The sequence below is a fragment of the Aedes aegypti genome, chromosome 1 (genome assembly GCF_002204515.2).
Source record: "Aedes aegypti strain LVP_AGWG chromosome 1, AaegL5.0 Primary Assembly, whole genome shotgun sequence".
In the NCBI taxonomy this organism is placed as follows: Eukaryota; Metazoa; Arthropoda; class Insecta; order Diptera; family Culicidae; genus Aedes; species Aedes aegypti.
In genome coordinates, this window is record NC_035107.1 from 294,849,220 (window position 1) to 294,876,023 (window position 26,804).

Consider the following 26,804-nt stretch of genomic DNA (forward strand, 5'->3'; position numbering starts at 1 on the left):
GCTGAGAGGACTACCGGAACTATACGGACATCCTGTAGGTGCCCCATCTGCTCCAACTCCTCCGTCAAGTCGTGGTACTTCGTTATCTTGTTGGAAAACGTTGATTGAACATTGTGGTCCAGCGGTACACGCTTAGATGAGATTACCCATAAATGGGTATTAAAATCACCCAAATATGGGTTTTCATCACATTACCCATAATATGGGTAAAATATACTAATAAAAAACGGTATATTTCACCCATATTATGGATAAACCTGGGTGTTGCGAACTGGACCCCCTTTTATTTTCAAGTAAATCTTGAAATATGCTTCTTGTGGCGAATTGTGTTTGTCGTATCAGGCCCTCAAACGTCATTCCAAGTTCTCTGCTCTCAAAGTTTTGCTCTCCGATCTCTCTCTGGAGAGCTTGAATATGTTCAAACACCCATGACTTTCTCAAAGTGTGTTTACATTTCGACTCGATCAGCTCCTAGTTCGTGTGAAAGTTCGAAAAGTTCATTCTACTTGTCTAGCTATCTTTCCCCCCATAACTTGTGGATTACGATGCGGTGCTCGGTTCAAGGTTGCCGGAAGAAAAGCAAGAAGGATCGTGTAAGTTTATACCGGTTCTCGAATGCCTTTGTTCTCCGCTCATAGTGGCTCAAATATTGTGCTAATGATGACTTGCACTTGACGGTAAACTCACGGATCTTTTGCGAAAGTACACTGAGAGGCAAAATAAAGTGCCCACCTTACCAGTTTTCGCACTTCTCTAATTGATTTGGTTCAAATTAAAGTTAACACACTTAAATCCTCTTTGATATTTTATTTTTGATATTATTTTAAAGTTGCACTTACGAAATTTTGAATAAAAATAGAATTTTACTCAAAGAAAAAGAAAATCAATTTGTATTGAAAAAAAGTAGTGACAAAAATAAGTGCCCACTTCCTTCTTGGCCCCAGAAAAGATGATTTAAGAAAAATAAAAAGCAATTTAATAGTTATTGTGTCCTCCTTTGGCCTTAAGGACTTGCTGGAGGCGCTTCGGCATGCTTTTCACCAGGTTTTGTAGGTGTTGTGGATCTAGTTCTTCCCAGGCGCGCTCCAAGGCTTCAAAATAATTATTTTTGTTGGTAAAACCAGTTTTTTCAACCCTGGCATCGAGAATCGCCCACAAATTCTCGATGGGGTTGAGGTCTGGGCTTTGTGGAGGCCATTCCAGCGGTTTAATCCGACAAGACCGGAAGAAAGACTTGGTCTTCTTTCAAGTATGCTTCGGGTCGTTGTTCTAGAGAAATATGAATTTCTCTTCAAGGCCCGTCTGGATCAGCGAAACCTCCAGATTTTCCCGCAAGATGTTAATGTAGGAATCTGCCGTCATTATTCCGTCGATTTTCACGAGGCTTCCTACTCCACCCCATGAAAAACACCCCCAGATCATCACATTTCCTTCTTCATGCTTCACCGTTCCTTGGATGTGGCGCTCTGCACCACACACGAGCCCGCTGCTTTCGGTTAGACAGCTCGAGCTTCAGGAGCGCCACATCCAAGGAACGGTGACGCATGGAGGTGTGATGTGATGAAATGTGATGGTCTGGGGCTGTTTTTCATGGAGTGGAGTAGGAAGCCTCGTGAAAATCGACGGAATACTGACGGCAGATTCCTACATTAACATCTTGCGGGAAAATCTGGAGGTTTCACTGATCCAGACGGGCCTTGAAGAGAAATTCATATTTCTCTAGAACAACGAGCCGAAGCATACTTGAAAGAAGACCAAGTCTTTCTTCCGGTCTTGTCGGATTAAACCGCTGGAATGGCCTCCACAAAGCCCAGACCTCAACCCCATCGAGAATTTGTGGGTGATTCTCGATGCCAGGGTTGAAAAAACTGGTTTTACCAACAAAAATAATTATTTTGAAGCCTTGGAGCGCGCCTGGGAAGAACTAGATCCACAACACCTATAAAACCAGGTGAAAAGCATGCCGAAGCGCCTCCAGCAAGTCCTTAAGGCCAAAGGAGGACACATTAACTATTAAATTGCTTTTTATTTTTCTTAAATCATCTTTTCTGGGGCCAAGAAAGAAGTGGGCACTTATTTTTGTCACTACTTTTTTTTCAATACAAATTGATTTTCTTTTTCTTTGAGTAAAATTCTTTTTTTAATCAAAATTTCGTAAGTGCAACTTTAAAAGAACATCAAAAATAATATATTACAAAAGATTTAGGTGTGTTAACTTTAATTTGAACCAAATCAATGAGAGAAATTCGAAAACTGGTAAGGTGGGCACTTTATTTTGCCTATCAGTGTATTTCAATAAAACATCAATTATTATCTATTCACATATCATATTACCATTAAGTTCTAGGATCACTTTGACCGTAGCTTATCGGAAAAATCATGCTTGTAAGCTAATGAGATGCAAAATTCAATTCCTGCCATCAAACCGCATGATATCGGCACAAACGAATCTGATGAATCAGATTTGGAAATACCGATGATTTCAGCTTCTCGATCACTTCCACTGTACTCGTTGCCCGCTCTGTTTGACCACACCTAAGTACGTGGATTCGATTTGAAGAAGATCCCAATCCAGAAGATTATTTTGGCGACCTGGAAGAATCGTAGCCAATTGCATAATATTTCAATGCCATTAAATTTGAAAAACTGCCGTAATTTGAAAAAAAAAAAAAAAAACTATGGATTAAGAGCAAAACGAGTTCTGAAAGACGATCGAAAACTCGCAAATCAAAATTCGACAGTTAAATTATAATGAGAAATCTATACAATGATCAATGTAAGAAAAATCTTTTGGTCAACTAAATTAGTGATAAAAAAATAAAACATTTCAATTTTTAATTTTGATAGATTACAATACTCCTTAGCTCTCCTCAGTAATTCATCAGAAAGAAACATAACCTCAACTTCCAATGTTTGGCTCCGGCAATCAGGCTCCCGTTTGACAAGCATATTGAGTCTGTCCGCAGCACCCAGGGATAAACCATTCATACCTATAAATGAGTGAAATTTTTTGGACTTAGCAGTTTTCGTAGTGCAGGCGTCATCTTAACTTGTAGGGTTATACATTATTTATTTTGTTTAAAATTTGTATTCAAACAAAATACATCGAAAGGAGGTAAGCTTAATCTTATATGAATTGTGTTTATCACGCATAATGTCATTTTATTGCTTTCAGCCACAATGTTGCTTCAAAACCTTCTTCTACAAAAATTACTGATGCAACACGTAACGCAAAATAATAAATCAATCGACAAACGCTGCGGTAAGTACATTAGGTTTATAATAGTTTGAATAATGGTTTTACATGTGATCTAATGTTAACTTCACAGAGTATTATCCCTCTAGAAAGGAAGTGGAGAGGATGGGGATTTCCATCGCTGTTTCGTCAGTTCCGGTCCTGGGCTTAAACAAGTTTCCTCAACAAATTTCTTGCCTAAGTTCTTATGATATAATTGTATTTGCTAATCATGAAATTCACCGTATGATTCAATTTTTGATTTTTTATTTTTTTTAATAATAGAAGCCAATTTTTTTTTATTTACCCATATATGGGTGAAAATTCCTATGTTTTAAACGCTGAACAAGTACCGATTTATGGGTAAACTAACTTTACTCATAAATAGGTAAATAGAACATTACCCATAAAATGAGTGTGTGCACTTTTCGACGATTATGGGTAAACTTTACCCATATTTGGGTAGACTGATCTTAGCGTGTACAGCGATGTCGATGAGTGTAACTCATTTCATCCTTTTGTCGTAGACTATTGTGCATTTAGACAAAAATTGTCGGAAGTTCGTTGGCAAACTGGCAACTTTGCTCACTTCCGATAATATTTTCTGTTCAAATCATATGATCTCGCAACACTGCACCTAGCAAATCAAAACAAAAACATCGTGCAGGATGACACAATAATGGTTGTGAAAAATCTTCTGGGGAACTTTGCTTCTCCAAGGAACAGGACAGGTTTACGGCGATAAATATCCACCATCCATTCCCTCATTCTACCACTGAATATTTCAATCACCTGCTTTCGCTGTTTTTCTTTAGATTCCGTTTTATTCGTAGGCATGTTGGCGGCGCACTGTTATCGGACTTCACTTCCATTTTCTGCTAGCCAAAACAAATTCATTCTCATCCAAGTTCTCATCATAACGTAGCTACCAAATTCAAGTGTCAAAAAACTTCGGAAGTAAGTTCGGATGTCGGAAGTCTGGACTTCCGAACTTCAATTTAGTGCTGGCGACACAATACAATTGGCGGTTAGCACGGATGAGGACGTCCGGTATGATCTCGCGATCCCAGTACAGCTTTATGCAATTATTTTCTGTTTCTGAGAAGTGGTCAGTCACCCCACACCAGCCATGTGTTGGACGCAACCTTATCGATGTACTCGAGTTTCAGTTGATGGGGATTAGAATGGCCCTTAAACAAAAAAAAAACTCAAAGGGCACCCCCTAGATATGAGCCTTAGGGTAAGAAAAACGCTCTCTCAAAATTTCAACTCAATTGGTTGCTCCACCAGCTGGCGCATTCGATTTGAAGTTTGTATGGGATATTCGTCTCAAATATATTGAAAATTGGTCCTATGTCACTGTTTCGTTCCGTATACTAATTGTTCGCGTTCAAATAAGCGCAGATGACAAATACACTAGTTGATACCCTAATGAACATAATTGCAGAAGGTTGTATCTAGATTTAAGGCGAAGTAGGCCGTCATTGAAATTTGTACGCGTTGTTGATGATTGTTGCTAATTCATCTCACGATTTCGAATCAAAGAAAATCAGTTGGTTTTGCACTGACACAGCTGAAAAAGTATCAGCATACTTTATGTATGTTACCACGTACAGCGATACTTTTTCGAGTCAATATAAGATATCTAGACTGAGTTTTATCACTTTGAAATGCAAGCTGAAAAGTCATCATTGTTGGCAAAACCAATGACGGGCTACTTAGCCTTAATCTCATTTTCATTACTCTTTCAGTTGTTGAAAGTAAGGCTTAGATCAGCACTCCCGTACAGTCACTTATATGCATGCGACATGTGCCTCAGCTCGCCCAGCGTCATAGGTGGCTATGATACGCTTAGTGGCTACCAGGGATGAGAAAAGTACTGGAGCAAACATTTACCGCCTCTACATTTACATCTTTCTACACGACCATCAAAATCCAAAGCAAACCATGACGGTTCAAAACAAAAAAATGTCACGGCTCTTCAAAAATGTAATCTTCTTCTTCCTAACGTTTTTCAACCCCGAATGCGAAATGACTCGAGCACAGTGGTGACACGATTTTTGCGGTTTTCAGGGTTTTGCATTTTTGCTCGATAAAGGCAGTATGAAATTGAACTTGTTTATATGTATCGTAACGGAATAATTGTGGTCTTTCTGTTAGAGCTAATAGATTTCAATTAGTTGAAAACACAAGCGAAATATTAGCGATTGAATGATTTAACACTTTTTTACAATCATTCAGCTTGGAATGGCAACCCGAAAATGGTCATAGTGGAGAGACAAAAACAGTCAAGCAGTGTGTGAACCGTTGGCAGCGCAACGCCTGATGGTATTGATGCTGCTGCTGCTTTGTGTTTTGGTGGAATGGCAGAATCGATGAACTGTGGTGAATTGTGGTCACAGTTCCCAAGACTGAGTGGCTACCTCCAAGCTATGTTGAAGAAATACAAGCAGTAATGCATGATAAACTTCAGATGGTTAAAACACCAACTTTATCAATTTTGATCATGGTACAATCACAGACAAACAGACGTAACACTGACGAAATTTCCTTCGACCACTCTTTTAACGATCATTTCAAATTCGCTAGGTTACAAATCTCAACCAGAGGCGTGCGCATCGTTTTTCTTCGCGTTTGACGTTTCACACTACCGCCATCTGCCGGTCTTGCTGTACGAAACACCTTTTCGTGCAACATGCTCACCAGATGATGATGGTGTAAACTGGGCGATGGAATTTGAAGAAATTTGTTCTAAGTGTTACGTCTGTTTGTCTGTGGTACAATCTTCTGCAATATTCTTCGCTATTACATCAAGTAGTGTTTTTGACATTCTGGGTCCAATTGAACGCAATCATCAATTTTCCTGAATCAAACAGTAGATGATGTGCTGTTGCCCATATGTTTGAGCTGAAAATCCCATATTAACTTCAATTCAAATGCGCCAGCTCATGGAACGACCAAATGAGCTGAATTTTTCAGAAAGGCTTCCTCTAACCCCAAGAAATAATCCTGGGGGGTGCCCCGTGGAATCATACAACTTTATTTTTCTCCCATACTGAGCTGGGCCAGTCTAATGGGGATGCGTTCCATGCAACTCCTTCTGCTTCTACGTTGCGATCATCTTATCGACGGTTTTGATGTCGCAGTTCAGCTGGCAATCCTCCTGCGCCAGATGCAGGGCGCTGAAACCGTGGTCAGCTTCGCATACAGTGTGGTAAATTTCGTGGCGGTTCTGGCTTTCTACGAAATATGCCCGCAGCTGCTGAATCTGGGAGACACATAGTGCCCGGATATTGGTGACGCCTCTTCTCCCTGTTGCACGTGGCAGGGTGACTCTCTCAATGGACGATTTTGGGTGGCGCATTAGGTGCTTGGTGAACGCCACTCGTACTGCTCGTTCTATCGCCTCCCAGTCAGTCTTGGTCCATTTTACCACCCCGAAACCATACGTCAACAGTGGCACAGCAATCGTGTTGATCGCCTTTACCTTGTTGCCGTCAGACAGAAAGCTCTTCGAAATACAGGTTGACACGAGACAAGAACTTTTCCTGCAGCTCCTTCTTGATCATCGTGTGGCGAATACCTCTAAGTTGCAGGGATCCGAGGTATTTATACGTTTCGTCTTCAACCATATTCCGAATCTCCTCCTGCTCGTTGACGTGAAAACAGCTTTCATCCATAACTTGACCCCGACGTAGCACAATGGCCGGAAAAAAATGAAGTTTGGCCAAAACTAGTTTTACTGCTCTAATCGATAAAATATGTAATCTGAATATGTTATTTGGCGTTTTTATTGTTCCAGAAGGGGTTATTCACATATTACGTAACTTTTTTTATAATAAAGTTTTTTTTAATAAAATTGTTATCAAAGTGGGCTGAGAGAACAAATTTTGTTTGTATTTGACCGAGTTTGATCAAAATGTGTATGAACAGTGGTTAAATATATTTTCAATAAACTTCGTATGAAAAATATCGTCAAAATATATGTAAAATATTGAATTATTCAAACAACTCTAACTTGCAAGTCAGCAAATTTCTGCAAAAAAATTTAACGTTTTTCGTAAGATCTAAGGATGCTTTTTGAGGTGCAATATTCGAAATGGCGGCGACATGACGCGACAAAAGTTGTTTTTCATGTTCAAAATCATCAAAATTAGTAAAGTGTAATATTGAATGGTATTAAATTTTCAACCAAATATTTTTTCCATCCTCATACTCGATAAAAGTGTTGAACCATAAGCTTTCAGATAGTGCGTAGCTTTGTGGAAATATTGCATTCCTAAATTATAAATTTTGTACTTTATTTTATTATTACGTTTTTCAATTTTTTGACTTCAGCCGATTTGCCGTCATAGAAGTTTAAATTTTAGTTCAATTTCAATTGAAGATCATAATAATACAATACATGAAGTATATTTTAAAATTATAAAAAACATAAAATTCTCAAAAAAGTTTTTGGTAGTTTTGGCCGCCCCTTTATATGGAGCCCGACCATTGTGCGTAGGTGAAATTTGTAGTATCGGTTCACAAATGTTTTATAAACCTTGATTATTAACAATCTTGAAATCAGACATACCTTTATAAATGCAACCTTGTTATACCATACCTGATGTTGTAGAGTAACGTTGAGAGAGAACGGAAATAAAGGCAGTTGAATTCTGACTATCGTTGAGAGTACACGAGCGTATTATTTACTGTAGATCCGAGATTGACGCGACTTTACAAAATTGACCAGCATTTGTCAATAGCAAACTCCATCCGGATGTCGTTATTGATTTTTCATGCGTAAGTTGTCAATCACGCAACTCAGCAGTCAAAAAATCATGGATGAGTTGGCACACCTGTTTGACTCAATTTATCGTATTTTACATAACCAATACTTTAAATTTAAAGTGCTACGTTATTTTTTAAAACATAAGTGGATTTATCAACCCTCGATGAATTAAATAGTGGGAGTTTGGTGCTTGAGACTAAAATATGTTCTACAGTGCGGTACTAGCTGTATCAATGCTAGCTAATAAAACAATATAACTTGTAATTATTGTAAAGATGAAGATATTTTTACTTTCTTTTACATCGTCATAGGGAGGTGCACACAATGTCCGACGTCGAAGACGAGTCGTTCATAGTTCTCGGTTCGTCGCCAACGCCATCCATGGAACAGTACGTCTCTGATAACGAACAGCACCAGGAATCGATGACAAACAAAAGATGGACCCAATCCCGGCAAGAAGAAAACAATGCTAAGCACATATACAATCAAGTTGGAATGAATGACGAACAAACTGCGATCATCGAACAGCTTAAAGAGGAAAATAATAAACTTAAGCATTTTTTTCGCACTGCAGAAATTAGAGCTACAGACCCAGGAAAAGCGTGCAGCCAATCTGGAAATTACGCTCGAGAGAGCAGTGGACGAAACTAAAAACCAGATCCAAGCCGAACGGGCCGAGATGGAAAAACTGAAGAAAAAGGTATCTGAAAAGGAATCGATTCTGAAGAATATCATCGACCAGCTTAAAGAGAAAAATTATAAACTTGAGAAGCTTGTTCACACTGCAGAAAATCAAGCTAAACAACAGGAAAAGCTCGCAACAGAACAGGAAAAGCGCGCCTTTGAACAGGAAGAGCGCGCCGACAATCTGGAAATTACGCACGAGAGAGCTCTGGCCGAGATGGATGAGCTGAAGAAAAATGTATCTGAAAAGGAATCGATTCTGAAGAATACCATCGACCAGCAAAAAGAGGAAAATCATAGACTTGAGCAGCTTGTTCGCACTGCTGAAACTCGAGTTAAAGAACAGGAAAAGCGCATCGTTGAACTGAAAAAGTGCCTCACAGAACAGGAAAAGCACATCGTAGAACAGGAAATGCGCACCACTGAACAGGAAAAGCGCGCCGCCAATCTAGAAATTACGCTCGAGAGAGCTCTGACCGAGATGGATGAGCTGAAGAAAAATGTATCTGAAAAAGAATCGATTCTGAAAAATATCACCGACCAGCTTAAAGAGGAAAATCATAGACTTGAGCAGCTTGTTCGCACTGCTGAAACTGAAGCTACAGAACAGGAAAGCGCGCCAATGAACAGGAAAAGCGCGCCACAGAACAGGAGAAACGCGCCGCCAATCTCGAGAGCGCACTGGTTAAACATGTGAACCAGAACCTGGAAGAACGTGGCTCAGCTCTGGCCGAGTTGGATAAGCTGAAGAAAGATGCATCTGACAAGGAATCGATTCGTAAGAATATGGCTCAGAGAATCGAACGATTAGAACTGGAAAAACAGGAATTAGTGATCGCCAAACAGAAGCAACTGGATACTGGTAAGATTGGAGTGAATTTCATCACTATAGAAGAACATGACAGACAGATCGAGTTGCTGCACCGGGAGATATCCACCATTGTAGCAAACAATTTGGAATCCGAAGAGATGGTAAGCATTTAATTGGTTGAGACTAAATTTAATGGATTCTTCAAGCGCTTCGCCAAGAATTCATTCAGTAATTCTTCTATGATTTTTTTCATTTTTTACAAGGAAGAAATCTGCAAACATACGCCTGAAAAGGTAACTCAGGGAGTGTGGGGATGTTGCACCACGACGAGCCACTAACACCAGCCCAAACACTGTACTTGAATTCTTGTTGAATTGTTCAAGTGGTGTACAGAGTGCATTATCCTTGGCCTCAGAACCTGTTCTCCCCAGAACTACCATACGGTATTTCTTCGGGGAGGGGCCATTGCATATAGCACAACACATGTAGCAGAAGTAGCATAGGCAAACATGTAGCTAGACCAGGCTCGGCAGAGCTAATCCGGAGAATATGATTATATGTATATAAACAAATTCTCTGGGCTAATCCTCTGTAGCATTGGCTAATCCTCGGCGCGCATTGGCGTTGCAATTCTAGCATAATGTGAGTGACAGTCGTATAGTTACTGCATTCCAGCACTCTGCATCCAGACGACATGCTCCACTGTTTCCTCCAAACCAGCACAATGGGACATGGAAAACGAAAAATTGTAATTGAAAAGCACGAATAGGGTAATGACTGTTTATTTTGTTCTCAAACGCTAACAGTTGGCGCCAGCGACAAAAAGTACAGGCCAACACCCTTTCGAACATTCAGTTTCTTTCACTGACCACCGAGTGACGACACTGTTGTTTGTATTTCACCCACTGATCACGCTACGCTGGATTCTCAAATTTCTCAAACTTTCAACACAAGCGCATGGAAGAATGGTAGTTGGAGAACTGTCAAAACGTATGGAAAATGATGAAAAACGTAAATTACTTGCAATTAGGAAACTGGATCAAAAAAGTAAGTGATTAGAAATCAAGTGTAAAGTGAATACATAACTTTTTGTGTTTAGTTCATCTTCCGTGGTGCTTTCTTTGCTTCAGGATTTCGTTTTACTACCATTGAAAAAGAGCCATCTATTGCCTTTTCAGTTTTAAATATCGCCCGATTGAATCGTTTCAAATTGGAACTTCGGTTAGTAAACTGTTTTGAGTGTAATATTTACATAGGATTACATAAAAATTAAAAATTGCATCGGTTTCTGAAAACCATATTATGGACGAATTTTCATATTATGGATCAAATTGTGACATATTACGGATCAGTGCGCAAAATCAAGAGATTTTAAACTCAATGCATCTGTATTGCATGATTTGGTGAAAGTTAACAATGTGTCATATATTACTGCAAAAAATAGCATTGTTAAAGCTATTGAAAGCTGTTGAAAATGTCGAATCCAATGCTTAAAATGGTAGAAATCTACATTCTTTGGTAGTGATCCATAACCGTGGTAAACAATCATTTCCTGGTCCATATTATGGATCACTAGTTAGAAGTGCTAATATTCGGTATTTAGAATCAACAGTCAAGAAAACTGTTTCCTAAAGATGAATTCACACTAAATCGAAGCGAACGAGCATGTTTTATGCTGTAACATATGAATTTTACCACTTGTGGGAGCTTATGAATGCTGACGGCACTTCTTACAGAAAACGACCATATAGCTGTGTGGTACCAACTAAACATTTGTCAAATACACCGTTATTGAGCGGTTGAATGTTGTGCTTAACTTTACAAATGCTAAAAGACAAATAGTATAACATGGGAAAAATATGTTTTACATCAACGTTTATGTTTTGAGCGCGTTATCCGATGTTGAACGCCAAAGTGATCCGTCACTGTGGGTGATCCGTAACTGTGTGGGCATGGTACATAGTTGCTAGCCTATATTGAGACCTATCCGCCACTCAGCTCCCGTTGTTGGCTGGTATGCAGTATGGGTCCGATAGTAACACCACGTCGGTCTTCGTTTCCGAGACTGACTACCAAAGCAACTGCTGGGCTGCATCACAGTGGTTTAAATTTAACTGTGTTACTTCCGTTTTGGATGTTTTTATTCGCGATGACGGAGGCAACCCTATGCGTGAAGTTCCACAGTTGACCCTATGCGTGAAGCTCCGATTTCTTTACATGGCAAAGTATAGGAAGTCAATTTTCAAATGCTTTTAAAAAAATCATAACTAAATTTAATTAAATTCTGTTAAGTGTACGGGGTTAGATTTATGATAAACTATAGAATCCGCATAATATTGAATAAAATATAAAAATCAAAATAATGTGTCTATAATGTAGCCCATCAATAGTCTATCAACATGTACTGAAAAGAATTTAAATAGCTATTGTAATTAATTTTATATAAGCATTTGAAATTTCACTTCCTATACCTTGCCGGGTTAAATTTTCGACGCTTCACGCATAGAGTAAACTTTTTCCAGATGGCAGCACCGTACCTTCGTTAGAGCAAATATTCCGCTTGTGCTCGGACATTTGTGTCTGCTTGTTAAGTGTCTACTCTGTCGACACATATTAGGCACTTAGCGATTTGCTTACAATCGCTTGCTCTATGGCTTTCGGTGCCGCATTTTCTTCACAGCTTACTTCTTTCGGGACCATTGCATTTTCACGACTTATGGCCCTTCCCGAAACACTTGAAGCAAACAGGAGGCTGTTGTATGCTACGAATGTATTCGCTTTGTTGGCATCTGCAACCAGCAGCCTGATCGCCGCCCCCTGGGTACCCTGCGGGCCCTTTCTAAGGTGAATGACCTTACTGGCTACGTCGTATTCTGTTGTAAGCACGCTCTATATACAAATGTTGAGTCAATATAGTGCTAATTTAAAACCTATACGCATCAATAATAATGCAGTAATAGGATTTCTATGCGGTGGAAGTGCTCTTGGTAGGCGTGTCTGCATTCCCAAAAAACATTTGCCCATTTTATAATCATTTAATAAGCAATTTTTCACAACTACATACTGAACAGTTGTTTTATTATAGTACTTTGCAGCTGCTACGCACACATTGTTCAAGCAAATCTGGCGAAATTAATAGGCTACTTATCGTTTAGTGATTGTATTCATATATTGTAATGATGTGTCTTCATGTTTCACTTAGCCTAATAAGGATTGACAACGCTAACCTCACAAACAACATTATTGCAGTTAATTTCAGCATCAAATTTAACAACATTTTAATTATTTCCATGTGAAGCCTTTGTTCAGGCGTTTTTCACACAAATTTGGAGAAGTTATAAATCGTGTCGTTTATTCTACAACTTCAAAATCGCTTTATGAGCTTTATCAACTGCCACAAAATTAATTGAAAACAAATAAATGACCAAAAATCGCTAACACTGTATACATCAAATGCAGTGTATACTTTTACCATGAACTAATAACCACTTTTAATAATTACCTGGATACTGGATTCAAACTCGAGACCTTCCCATCGTCAACGGTATACCTTGCCGTCTGCGCCATCCTTAAACTCATATATCAGCCTTTCAGCAGGTCCGTCCCACTCGGGCTCAGCTTGGGTACCACTTCTAATACCGCATTTGGTCCCTCGGTAATGCAAAAGGTACCCAACCTTTTCAACCTTTTCTGCTTTCCTGGATCAACTATGAGAGCAATACAAGGTTGATTGTCCTCGAAGATGTTGACAGGTTCCATGACGACGCATCCAATTGAGCTGAGCAAGTTTGCCAACCATATCAGCTCGCAACTGGTCGAGCATAACGCCATCAGCTCCGCTTCCGTAGTAGAAAGCGCTACCGATGACTGTTTTCTGGTAGCCCAAGCAACGTCGGATCCATACAGTTTGATTACGAACCCAGAAATTGAGCGCCGATCGTTCGGGTCATTACCCCAATCGGCATCAGCATACGCCTCCAGTACACTTGATCGGTCTCGTCGATAATACACGAGCTTGCAGTCCATCGATCCTCGGAGATAGCGTAAAACCCGTTTTAGGTGTACCCAATGCTCCTCCGTAGCACAACTCTGAAACGCAGCAAAGTAGTTTACGGTCGCACATATGTCCGGCCTGGATGTCACCATTAGGTACATCAGACAGCCGATAAGCTCTCTATACGGCTTAGGTGTAATCTCCTTTGCTTCCTTATTCTTCTCAAGCTTCAGACCAGGTTCCATGAGAATGACAGACGGCTTGCAGTTACTCATTCCGAAACGCTCGAGAACGCTGTTCACATAAACACGCTGGTCTCAAGGGGTGGATCACTTCTGATGCATCTGATAAATTTGAATTATTTCATGCATTCAAATGCATTTAAATGCACACTCAGCAAATTCGCACTTCATGGCATGCTCCAATGTTTATTTGCTATCCTAGTCTTAATGTCAAACTCATTTTTCCACAAGCTGAAGAAAAGCTGCTGCTCACCCAAGAAATTCACGTCGTGTCGTAACCGATTCTGATAATCCTTCGTTCTTTTTGCCAAAGAACAGACCCGCTTAGGACCCGCAGTTAGGAAAACTCCAAAAACTTTACTTTTTTGCAGGCTGCGAAATGGACGCTTCTGACCAGCTGCTGGCACTCGTCGGATTCATTGGAGCATCGGATATTAGCATTTCTGGCTTCATTCTCCTATGTGGAATAAATATAATCTTAATCATCAATCCGCTAATGACCTTAGAGTTTAATTTCCAGTACTATTATCTCCCGTCAGTTTATAACTTAAACCACGCAGTGCCAGAGTACCCAGAAGCGAATTTTATAGTGAGAGTTGCGGTCTTGAAGAAACGGCTAGTTATTCGACGATCCATACACTATTTAACCCCTTTACCTACACTCGTGTCCCTTAATTTAATCTAAACGTTGCAGTGATTCAACCTTCCGATGGAGAAATATTCATTCTGCAAGATATACTTCAAGGAGGAGAATATCAACCATAAGGGTTAATAATTCTATTCCTGTCTCAGAAATCCCTGACCAACACTAAAAAAATAAAACAATTGATTATGACAAATAGTATTATATTTGTTTTATTTAGATTTCCTTGATTTAAGAATCGATGAGGATTTCTATTTGTCCCACTAAGCCAAAGACTCTAGGTTTATCGGGAAGGAAATCTTGAGGGTTCCAATCAATCCTGATTAGTCACAGGAGTACTGCAGTCAATCATCATTTCCCCACTGTACATCTTACATATGGAAAATCAGATGCCTAATGAATCGATGGTATATAAACAGCACTAATCAGGCATCTAAATTTGGGGATTTGTTTGCTTGCATTTTGATCGAAATCTGAAACGAATAAAATGTTGAGATTTCCAAAACAAACAATGACTTGTTGCTATAGCACGATACAATGGTATGGTCCAGGGCTAAGTTGATGAATTTATCGAAAAAATGCATTTAATGCAAATCGATGTACATTAGATGTGCATCGAACAAGTGATCCACCCCTTGGCTGGTCTACAGTCAGAAATCCTGCTTTGCGATCGCGGTGTACTGCCCATAACTGCATATTTGTAACATTCGACAAAAGTAGGCATTGAGTAAATGGAATACCAAGTGTGCATTTTATGGCAGTATGGGAGTAAACTAAAATTTCTAAAAATTACCCGGAACTCAAAAGTGTTTATTTGAGGCTGATATTTTGTACAACTCATATCGCATACTAGGTGAATGGTCAGAAAATAATTCTGATAGAAATTTCATTGCTATTACATTACGAGGCTCATTTATAATCTCAATGTGACTGTTATGCGATTATAATTACCAATGTGACAAAACACCAAAACAACTGATGGAAACGTAAATTCCAACTTCTCGACGCCTGCTTTAGTCCGTATATCGCCTTGTTCAATTTACAAACCAGTCTACCTCCCCGCTCAAAACCAGACGGCTGGCGCATAAAAACTTCTTATTCCAGCACGCCGTTTAAGAATGCACACTTCAGGTCTAGCTGATGCACTTCCCAATCATTCTGATTGGCCAGAGCCAACAAAACACGCAGGGTGGTCATTTTCGCTACCGGAGAGTAAGTGTCCACATAATCAAAACCTCGTCGCTGCGAAAAAAAAGCGCGCCACTAGTCTGGCTTTGTATCGTTCCACTTTTCCACCAATGTTTCGTTTAACTTTGAATACCCACTTGTTATTCACGAGTTTCCGACCTTCCGGCAGTTCAGCAAGAATCCAAGTGTTATTCTTTTCCAGTGATGCAAGTTCTTCATCAATGGCCTTCTTCCACATGGGCCAATCACTTCTTGTTTTCAGCGTTTCAACGTCCGATGGAATGTTTTCAACAAATTCTTCCGCACTTAGTGCAAACGCCGTCATATCCTCGGTTGTATCCATGTCATAATCACTCAACCATCTGGGTGGGTTAATCGCTCTACCACTTCTCACGTTAACGATTTCTCCTTGATAATTACTTCCTCTTCTTCGGTATTTTTGTTAATCACAACACTTTTTCCAAATTGTGACTCATTAAAGACGACATCTCTAGCCACAAACACTTTTTCACAATCCCAGCACCGAAAACCATTTGGCGCGTAACCCACGAAAATTGCTTTCTGGCTTTTGACATCAAGCTTCTTCCTTTTCGCTTTTGGGACATGAACAAAACACTCACTTCCGAATACGCGTAGATTCGATACGTTTGGCCTTTTACAATACCACGCTTCGTACGGCGTAATGTCACCTTGCACGGCCACACTCGGACTGCGATTAAGCAGATATACTGCGATATACAACGCCTCACCCCACATGTTCTTCGGAAGCTGACTGGCTTCTAGCATCGCGCGCACTTTTTCTACTGCCGTACGGTTCAGCCTTTCGCTGACCCTGTTTTCTTCAGGCGTATACGGCACTGTTACACGCAGCGAACTGGACTATCGAATTTCATACATTTTGCCTTATGAAAGGTGGAACGATTATTGCAATACGAACGCTTTATACATCGTTTTAGCATCACTCCTCATCAAGGCGTCGCTTCGTTCTTATGCTTCATGAGGTAAACCACAGCCATATGCGTGTAATCGTCGGTAAACGTGACAAAATACGCATGGCCATCCCACGATAGTGGGGTAATGGGGCCGCCAACATCACTGTCCACGATTTCAAGAGGCCTACTAGCACGTTTTTCCGATCGCGACTCGAACGGTTCGCGCGTCTGTTTCGCACTAATGCACGGTTCGCATACAAACTTCTCAGATTTACCGCGCCCGAAGTCAACCGGCATTCCATCGACCATTTCTTTCCGCACAAGCTTCACGAGCTTTTCATTGCCAAGGTGGCCGAATCGGTAGTGCCACACTTCCATGCTCTTACATACCCGTCCACTCACTAGCGCTTTTTCTTCAGGCTTGGTATTTTCACACACAAGATCCATACAGTACAAACGTCCAAGTTGCTTTCCGGTAGCCACTACGCCCTCTTCGTCTTCGACACTCACTTTTCCGCCGAAAAACACAACTCTTTTCCCGGAATTTTCCAACCGTCGCAACGAAAGCATGTTAAGTGACAAATCCGGAATATACAACACGTCATCCATCGTGATCTGGATCTTTTCACAATCCACCAAAGCACTAGCGCAAACACGGCCTTTGTAAGCAGCAAGCAAACTCACACCCAGTATTGCTCAGACTCATTTCCCCGAAAATAACATTTTCCGAACTACGAAGCCACGAACTACTACAACCATGCTCTATCCTCCTAAGATAGAAAAGCAGTTGGTTAAACTTGAGTACTGCACACAAAATCGATCAATTTTGATCCCAGAGAGCCACAATTCAAGTTTCGGTGAAATGAAATGAGTGAGTGAGTGAGTGCGAATCATTTCACCGAAACTTGAATTGCGGCCCACCGAAATCGAAACTGTATACACACACTCATCCCATGTGCAACACTCAAGCCCAACCACCTCCCCCTCCATCTCAGGAATACAACGCACAGTTATAACAGTTCATGGTTTCACAATTCGAATTTCGGGGAAATGAGTCTGGTCAACACTGCTCACACCATTCTTGGCAGTTAGAATTTCGACCGGACGATCCAACTTAACCATGCTCGAAAACAGTGACATGTCGTTGGACATGTGATCAGAGGCACCACTGTCTAAAAACCAGCGCACTTCAGACACTTTACTAGACGCGGCCACCGATCGGCCGAAATCGTGAACTTAATTCTGTAGCACCTTTAAACGTGATTTTTTCGGAATGGTGTCTTCGGACGAAAATTTTCTAAAAATATAGCGCATATATTGACGGTAAATGTTAGTTCGTAACTTTGCCACGGGCGACGCTGCGAAAATATTTGTTTTTAAATGACGATCTTTAAATATGATGTCTTAAACAAAGTTGTAGATAATTCAAATACAAACAACTTTGCCAAAGACACCTAGTTTGTATTCAGCCGCATTTCCAAAATACGGGAGTATTTTATGAACGACCCCCTAAAAATAGTTTTTCTCCGATATTTTGAAAATACGAAGTTTCCGGTTGCAACAATGTTCTACAAAATTGTGTAAACAGTCAAAATGAATCATTCTCTAGAAGACACTAGTCTTCTAAAAATCAAGGAAAAGCAGTTATAACCGTTTAAGTGCAAAAATCAGTAATTTTTGGGGTTCGTGTATTTATTCGGGTGGCAGCTGGTGGCAGATGAAACCTAGTAGGATTCAAAATAAATCATTAGTAGTTGTAAATGTCGATAGTGTCATTAGTATCCACGAGTATCCCTTTTACTTAGAGGAAGTTTCATCAATGACTCTTATTACCCTGTAGTACTTAGTTATATGATGGGTAGAGGGCTATGTGGCTCCATACTTCTTTTTTTTTCTTCTTCTTGACACATTCTTCATCATTACGCACAACCAATAGGTTCCAAATACATTTTTGAAGAAAGTTCTCAACCTCCTGACAAGACGCTTTACGAAATGACTCGCCCTACAACTATTTTTCACTTGAGATTTTTGCGTTTTTTCGTACATCCCGAGTAATCAAATAGCACTTTAATTCGCTCTGCATGCTAGCATTATACAGCTGACACGCTTAATTGGTCGAATAATAGCACTAAAAGACCAAAAAGATAAACTAGCAGGCTAGTGTTTACTACATGACACGTACAAGAACGATGCGGTGAGTAGCAAATTAAGTGATGTATCAAATTCAAATCCAAAATCAGGCAAGTGCCTCAATATCAGATCATTTTGTAAATGAGTGTTGCAACCATAAGAACATTTAAACACAGATTTGATTCACAGAATAGTGATTCAATGATTTATTCTTTTCTCAACAGATTATTTCACCAAATTTGCATAGCTTGCACTTACTATAGTGTCTATGTACGAAAAATAGCTAAAACTGCAAGCGAAAAATAGTTGTATGGCGAGTCATTTTGTAAAGACTAATTGAGAACTTTCTTCATAAAAGTATTTAGAACCTATTGAGTGTGTGTATAAAGATGAAGAATGTGTCAAGGAGAAGAAAAAGAAGAAGTTTGGAGTCACATAGCCCTCTACCCATCACATAACTACACGCAAAAAAATTGTGCGGTGAAAACTACCATTTTAGGGGGTTAACTTAAGCGCTCGCACCGGCAATTTTCAGCAGACCAGAAATGCGCTTGATTTTACCATGTCTGTAGTTGGAATCAGATTGTTGTAAATTATTGCTGTCAAATGTACCAGTAATGCGATGGGATGTACCGTAAACATAGTAAATTGGTCTAAATTTCCATGGTAGTTTTAAGAATGGGCGTAGTCAGCTAAAATAGTTATTGTTACCACAGAATTTTTTCCCGTGTAAGTACTTCAGGGTAATAAGAATCATTGATGAAACTTCCTCTAAGTAAAAGGGATACTCGTGGATACTAATGACACTATCGACATTTACAACTACTAATGATGTATTTTTAACCCTACTAGGTTTCATCTGCCATCAGCTGTCACCCGAATAAATACACGGACCCCAAAAATGACTGGTTTTTGCACTTAAATGGTTATAACTGTTTTCCTTGGTCTTTAGAAACCTAGTGTCTTCTAGAATTAAGTTCACGATTTCGGCCGATCGAAATACTGTGGGACGTTTCGATACTTCCGATATATCGGAATATCGACATTTTGCTTTCGATATTCGATATTTTCTATTCAATATATCGGTGATATCGATATTTCCTTCCGATATATCGTAAACTAATATATAGCAAGTAGTTGCAGGGTTTTAGCATAAGCATTAAGCATTCGTAGGTGGTAGAGTCTCATATCGCTCTATGAAGGTTGCCTCTTTCTTGTCAGTTACCATAGACAAAGACGAAATTTACGCATTCCTCAGCAGTCGGGAATTGTCTTGGCGATGTGCTTGCGAAAGGATAATTGAAGGATACCTATTTACAACTCGCCTGATTGTTACGCAAAATCTGCTTACATAAAAATTGATTACGGATTTGACATTCTTTTCGATAATCGTATCGAATCAAACATCGATACTTCGCAATATAGGAACGTCCCTACGCGGCCGCCTGGTGACTTTCGGCTGCCAAAAACGATACCGTTCTTGCTCCCACATTTGAGGGATTCCACGGAGGCATGCAAGTCGATTCTGATCGACCATTTCAAAAATATCTGAAACTTTGCACAGTTTTTCAGTTCCATCTAAATCGTCATTTTCCGATATCAAATCTTCAAGTTGAGTCACGACTAACTTTTCAAAAGGGTGTATGTGAAAATGGTTCAAAAATATTCAAAAAGCTGCACAGCAAAAACGGTTCGTTCGATTGTTAGACAACTAAAGAAACAAAGTTAGACAACTAAATAAAGATTCCAAAAAAATACACACAGTAAAAAAAATTTTTTTTTGCATTAAAAAACATCATTTTTGTCACAAAAACTCAAATATCTCAAAACTCTATCGGAATACCAACGTAATTTATGAAGTTATGACATTTCAAATATTTCACAAATTTGACACTTAGTGAATTTTTTTTTTTCATTGTTAATTTTTTTTAGGACCGCAGTTTGTTGCTGAATTTTTTGTTAAGGGTACCACATGAGGTTAACAAGTTGTTTTCATGATATTTTATTTAATTATTCATAACTATTATAGCATCAATTAGAAAGTTAGACGCGATCCAGTGTTGTGATCTAAAGTCTTGATAGTGTCATATTTTTTATTGTACGTAACTGAAGATAAATTCTCTCAATAGTGTTGAAACCTTTTGATAAAAGAAACCTATAAGAAATCTAATATTGAAGACAAAAGCTACAAAAAAAGTTTTCTATACAGGTATACGACTAGTTTACCTGCAAAAAGTTTACCTCGTAGAGAACAAGGCGGGTCTATACCCAGGTGATCTAGTATACGTAAAGCAGGTCGGTTTTCTCGGCGCTGGTTTTCTCCACAAAGTTAAAATCTGATTACACCTGGGTATAGACCCGCCTTGGTAGAGAATAGACTTTGTTAATCATATTTGGGAGAAAGCGAGTAACTTCAACAACATCAAAAACATGATAGGTACATACCATGAACATACTCACGAAAAAACTAAAAATATACTACCACTATGGTTATAAAAGATTTAATTGTAAAATTTTTCTTCAGTCAAGCAAACAACACCAAACTAGTCAGTAAAAACTTAAAAGTGATTTTGTTTATTAAAATCTAACGAGCAACATGAGTAGTCGCTTTCTCAACTGTTGCAGGCCGTTTGCAGAAAAAAAGTGTTCGAAAGAGCTACGAATTCTCACCGAAAGCACCATAGATAAACTGAAAGCGGCTGGTTATGCTCCAATGTCTACAATGAATACAAATTTACGCATTTGTACGTCCTGCCGTTTAAACGTTGACAAACGGGCAATCTGTACATCATCGGTGGATCAGGTTGCAGGAAGTTCGAAAACAACAACAACTGAGGAATTACTAGATGCACCGACAACAACTGAGGAGTTACCAGAAGTACCAAGTGCAGATAGTCTTGCCACGGTACCATCAGCGACATCTGTTTCAACAAATCAATCAGAAGATGAGTGCATCCAGAAGGTCAACATCGAACGCTTCTACGAAGGGATAGCTGGAATAAAAGTGACTCCGATTAAATGGACGAAGATGGGTTACGTCAATTATCCCGAGAAAAAATACCGTGAAAACAACGAAGCTGTACGATGAAACCTCTTCAAATTAGGACCTGAGGATGTGGAAAATACAGACTACGATGAGGTAATTATGAATATGAAGGAAAGGTTCTCGAATCTAGCCACGGCAAGGAAAGAAAAATTATTGATTTTGTCGATGCTGCCAAGCTCGTGGTCTATTCAAGACGCCATTGATGAGTTCAAAACCAATAGAAATACAGCAAAAGAGGCAAAACAATTCAAAAATAACTGTCTTGCAACCAAAAATGCTAGGTCGAGTACTTCATTAACAGATGAGACAAAAGAAAAAATAATTCAATATTTTGAAGACGATGAAGTAAGTAGAGCTATGCCTGGCCAAAAAGATTATGTATCTGTAAAAAAAGATGGAAAGCGTCAAGCAATCCAAAAACGATTAATGATGACTACTTTGAAAGAAGCGTATACACGCTTCAAGGAAATTAACGAAAATATTAAGGTAGGTTTTTCCTCATTTGCAAGCCTTCGTCCAAGGTAATGCAAGCTTCTATCCAATTCAGGAACACATAATGTTTGTGTGTGCACAACACACGAAAATATTAACCTAATCTTACATAGTTTGAAAAGAATCAATTTATCAAAGGATATTAAAATGTTAACTGGTAGTCTTTTGTGTGAAAATACAACATCAAATTGCTATCTACGATCTTGTTCGGATTGTCCAGATTCTTCATCATTGGAAAATACTTTATTCGCTGAGTTTGAAGAAAATTATATTGATCAGTTATCATTTGAGCAATGGGTGACCACGGATAGGTGTGACCTAGAAACTATTGTAAAACCTGTAGATGAGTTTGTGTCATTTTTTTGCTTGAAATTAGAAAGTTTAATTCCTCACGACTTTATTTAAACAGAGCAATCCCGCTTTTTAAAAAATACGAAAAATACATTACAAGATGGTGAATTTTTAGTCATTTGTGATTTTTCTGAAAACTATAGCTTTGTATTGCAAGATGAAGTGCAGTCCCATCACTGGAACGTACAACAAGCTACAATTCATCCATTCGTTATTTATTTCAATGGAAGTACGCAAATTGAACATTTTAGTTTTATTGTAATTTCCGAAGATTTAAGACACGACTCAGTATCTGTAAATTTGTTCATTGCCAAAATGATTAACTTTTTACGCGTTGATAAGGGTAAAGAAATCAGAAAGATATATTTCATGTCTGATGGAGCAGCATCGCAGTACAAAAACCGTAAGAATTTTTCGAGCCTATGTCAATTTAAATTAAAGTGACCAGACGTCCCGGATTGTGCGGGACAGTCCCGGATTCAAACTACCTGTCCCGCATTACCGAGCGTCCCGGTAAACGTCCCGGATTCGAACAGTCGACTAACAATAGTTGGTATTTTATCATTTGCATGACATGTCGGCTTCTATCATAATTCGAAAATATGTATTCAAATTGGTGATGTAATTTATTGTTATTTACCCAATAAAACACACAGTATACAACACTTTCATTTCAAAATTGTGACAGATATAAAAAAAAAATGATTTTCTTCTGTGAAACGTGACGCGTACTAAAATTTTAAAAGCGAGTTCACAATTTAAATTAATTTTAAGGACTTAAATCGTTTGATTAGCATGGCAAATACTCAAAATTTACATGTTTGTGGATTCATAGTGATGATATTGTTCGTTTAGTTGAGGAATAGATTCTCGTGCACATTTTCAACGTGGAAACATATATACTCACACGTCAGTTTATATGGCACTTTCATAAAAGCACGCACCTTGCATTCAATGTACAATCCAACATAATGCGTTACATGTACGTTATTCTGCTTCGCGACTAAAAATGGATGAACCAACGTGCGAAGTTCGATTTTTGACCAACTTCGCAGCATCGCGAGTCACTTCGCTATAGTGCGCATCTATGCCCTCCGCCGTGTGCATTATGCGCACTATTTAGAATTGACTCGCGCCGCGGCGAAGTTGGTCAAAAATCGAACTTCGCACGTTGGTTCACCCATTTTTAGTCGCGAAGCAGTATACTTGTTGGTTTTGTTAGCTACGACGCCATCCAATATATGGCAAACATGGTGGGAGAATATTTTGGTGTGACAAAATTATTTAGGTGTGAGTCTATTAGAGGGCAAAATCCTCAATATTTAGCTTTCTTTTTTTCTAACACATTAGTTTCATATGACATGCTTCACAATAATTTAAGGTTTGACAAACGTTATTGAAGATAATCTATTTACAAAAAAATGATTGTTTGATAGATAGCCTCTAGTTTACGAAAATCTTGTTTATTTTAAAGAGAATTGGCTCTATCCAGGCGAATGATGTGGAATTTTAAAGTTTATTCTTGCAATTTAATGATCTTATTTTATAGTCGTAAGAAACTTTTCCGGTTTCTAGGGACCCACATTTAGTGTACATATAGAGCAAATGTTCAATCTTTAAAATGTGTAAGAGTATGATGGCAGTTTCGCCACTGAGTGTCATATTCAATTTTGAATGTGTTAAAATTATCTTATAATTTGTTAAATGTTTCATAAGAATTAATTTGGTTAAATATCATAAATCATTTTTGTCTAAATTATTCAATATTCATAATTATATTCGAAAAAGTTGTAATAAGCGATCATTATGAACGGAGTGCAATACGACAGCAATAGAATAAACAAAATGGATCACATTATTGAAAATAAGAAAATATCTAATGATTTTTGTTTCAAACATCAGTCAATAAAACCTTGACATTTTTTGGTGATTGTCTCAAAAGGTAGGAAAATAACACGTACTGTGGATGTTATATGATACATTTTAAATATAATAATTTTTGTCCCGGATTGAAGCAAAATATCTGGTCACTTTAATTTAAATCAAAGTACGGAATTGATGCAGAATGGCATTTCTTTGCTACGTCACATGGCAAAGGTCCTTGTGATGCTATTGGAGGAACCATAAAGCGCATGGCCACAAGAGCAAGTTTAGCCAAAGAACGTGAGCATCCAATTTAAACTGCAAAAGAACTATTTGATTGGGCGAATCGCAGAAAAGAAGAAGATTTAACAAAATTATCATTTTGTTTTACTACTACTGAAGAGTACGAATTAACGGCATCAGAGCTCAGCGAGCAATATAATAACGCGAAAACGATCCAAGGAACCCAAAAATTTCACTGTTTCATTCCATTGTCAGAAAATAAAATTAAAGCAAAACTATACTCGAACTGTACTGATAATGATGCAAAAGTGTTCGATATTGTAAAAAAATTGAATAACAATAAATAAATAAATAAGTATTAATAAAATGTTTTCATGATCTCATAACGCATACCCAAATCCAAAACTTTTAAAGTTTATATATAACATTTAGAAACTCATCGATCATACTCTAAAAAAAAATATCCTGGTAAAAAAAAATTTATTTTCGTGTAATCTGTTAATTCATTTTAATTTATACATATATACATATACATATAATATTTATACATATACATAATATTTATACATATAATATACATAATACTAATGAATACATGAAAACGGCTTGTTTAATTCACGCAAGGCCCTTAACAATAAAATCAGCAACAAACTGCGGTTCCCGTAATAATTTACACCGAAAAAAAATTTTTTTTTCTACTAAATGTGAAAATTGTGACATGTTTGAAATGTCATAACTTTTTTGTTTATTGGTTTACCATCACCAAATTTTTATGGTAGATAGCTAATATAATGGACCGTTCCCTCAAAAAATTACGTTGGTATTCCGATAGGGTTTTGAGATATTTAAGTTTTTGTGTCAAAAATTATGTTTTTTATGTGCAAAATTTTTTTTTTTACTGTGTGTATTTTTTTGGAATCTTTATTTAGTTGTCTAACTTTGTTTCTTTAGTTGTCTAACAATCGAACGAACCGTTTTTGCTGTGCAGCTTTTTGAATATTTTTGAACCATTTTCACATACACCCTTTTGAAAAGTTAGTCGTGACTCAACTTGAAGATTTGATATCGGAAAATGACGATTTAGATGGAACTGGAAAACTGTGCAAAGTTTCAGCTCAATAGAAAAATATGAATTAAAAAATTTACCAAATGTTGGTGCTGTTGCTTGGAATCACTCAGCTTGTATTAAACACGTAAGTATCTTTAAAGCTACCAATTGTTCCTTGGGTTCGTAGTGCTATTATAATGCCAGTATGCAATTATGATGCTGATTTGGGTCTCATTATTACTTGGGTAGTTTCATTCAACTCTATTTTTGGGCTGGATCATATAGCAAAGACAGTCTTGCGGATACACATCCTCTAGTTTCGGTACAAAAAATATGTCTGAACAGTCATCTACAGCAGTATGTTAATAAAACCTCAACAACATCAGGTACCAACCACCATCATTCCGGCTCGGATTATGGAAAATTTGGACGTTTTACTACATGATGCCGGCCGAGCATCACTGAAGCAGATCCGACTGTTGTACGACCGCCCACTCATTAATCTGGGGAAGCATAATCCGTCCCTGTCCAAGCTGGAGGTGCGGAATCTGGCACTTGTCAAAGGGGTTCGCCAAAAACTGAACCAGATGCAACGATATTTGACCGTTTGTCGGATTGCTGACGAGCTGCGGCTGGTTCATGAAAACATCGGAGACAGGCAATACCTGATGCAGGCCGTGAGCATATACAGCATATCGGATCTTCTCAGTGTTGGGCAGAGGTGGACACACCACAACGCAGAACAGGGTCACCGAAGCGGAACGCGGAACCAGGATTTCGGTAGGAAAGAAAACAACTAATAACTCAACTACTGTACGCAAGAGAACTTTAATGTAAACACGTCTGTACGGATCGAACATCACATTACGGATGAATGGCAAACTTTCCATTCTCCCTCTCTTCCTTTGCTATTTGGCGCGCTCGCCGCCTGCCCTACTGGCGCATGCGTCGCAGCTTCATTCTCCAAATTCTACACATTCAGTGTTGCCGCTTTCCATACGAGGCACAATCATTGCATACTCCAACACTCCTCCTCAATGTTGTCCTCGTACTCGTCCGCATCCTCTCTGCCTTCCTTGCCGGGTTGATCTCCTCCTGCTTCAAACAACGTAATCAACCAACCGGCTG

The 26,804-nt window shown here is 38.7% G+C and overlaps 1 protein-coding gene across 2 annotated transcripts in view; it reads left to right on the forward strand.

The window, feature by feature from the left end:
- Positions 1-26,804, forward strand: part of LOC110674190 (myosin-2 heavy chain-like) — a 47,827-nt gene that overhangs the window by 13,730 nt on the left and 7,293 nt on the right. Inside the window, exons 3-4 of one of the 2 annotated variants that reach the window (XM_021838208.1) lie at positions 9,318-9,665; positions 26,063-26,385. In XM_021838208.1, coding sequence (XP_021693900.1) covers positions 9,318-9,665; positions 26,063-26,385 — 671 coding nt within the window. The remainder of the gene's footprint in view (positions 1-9,317; positions 9,666-26,062; positions 26,386-26,804) is intronic. The other variant, XM_021838207.1, reaches the window with a different exon arrangement.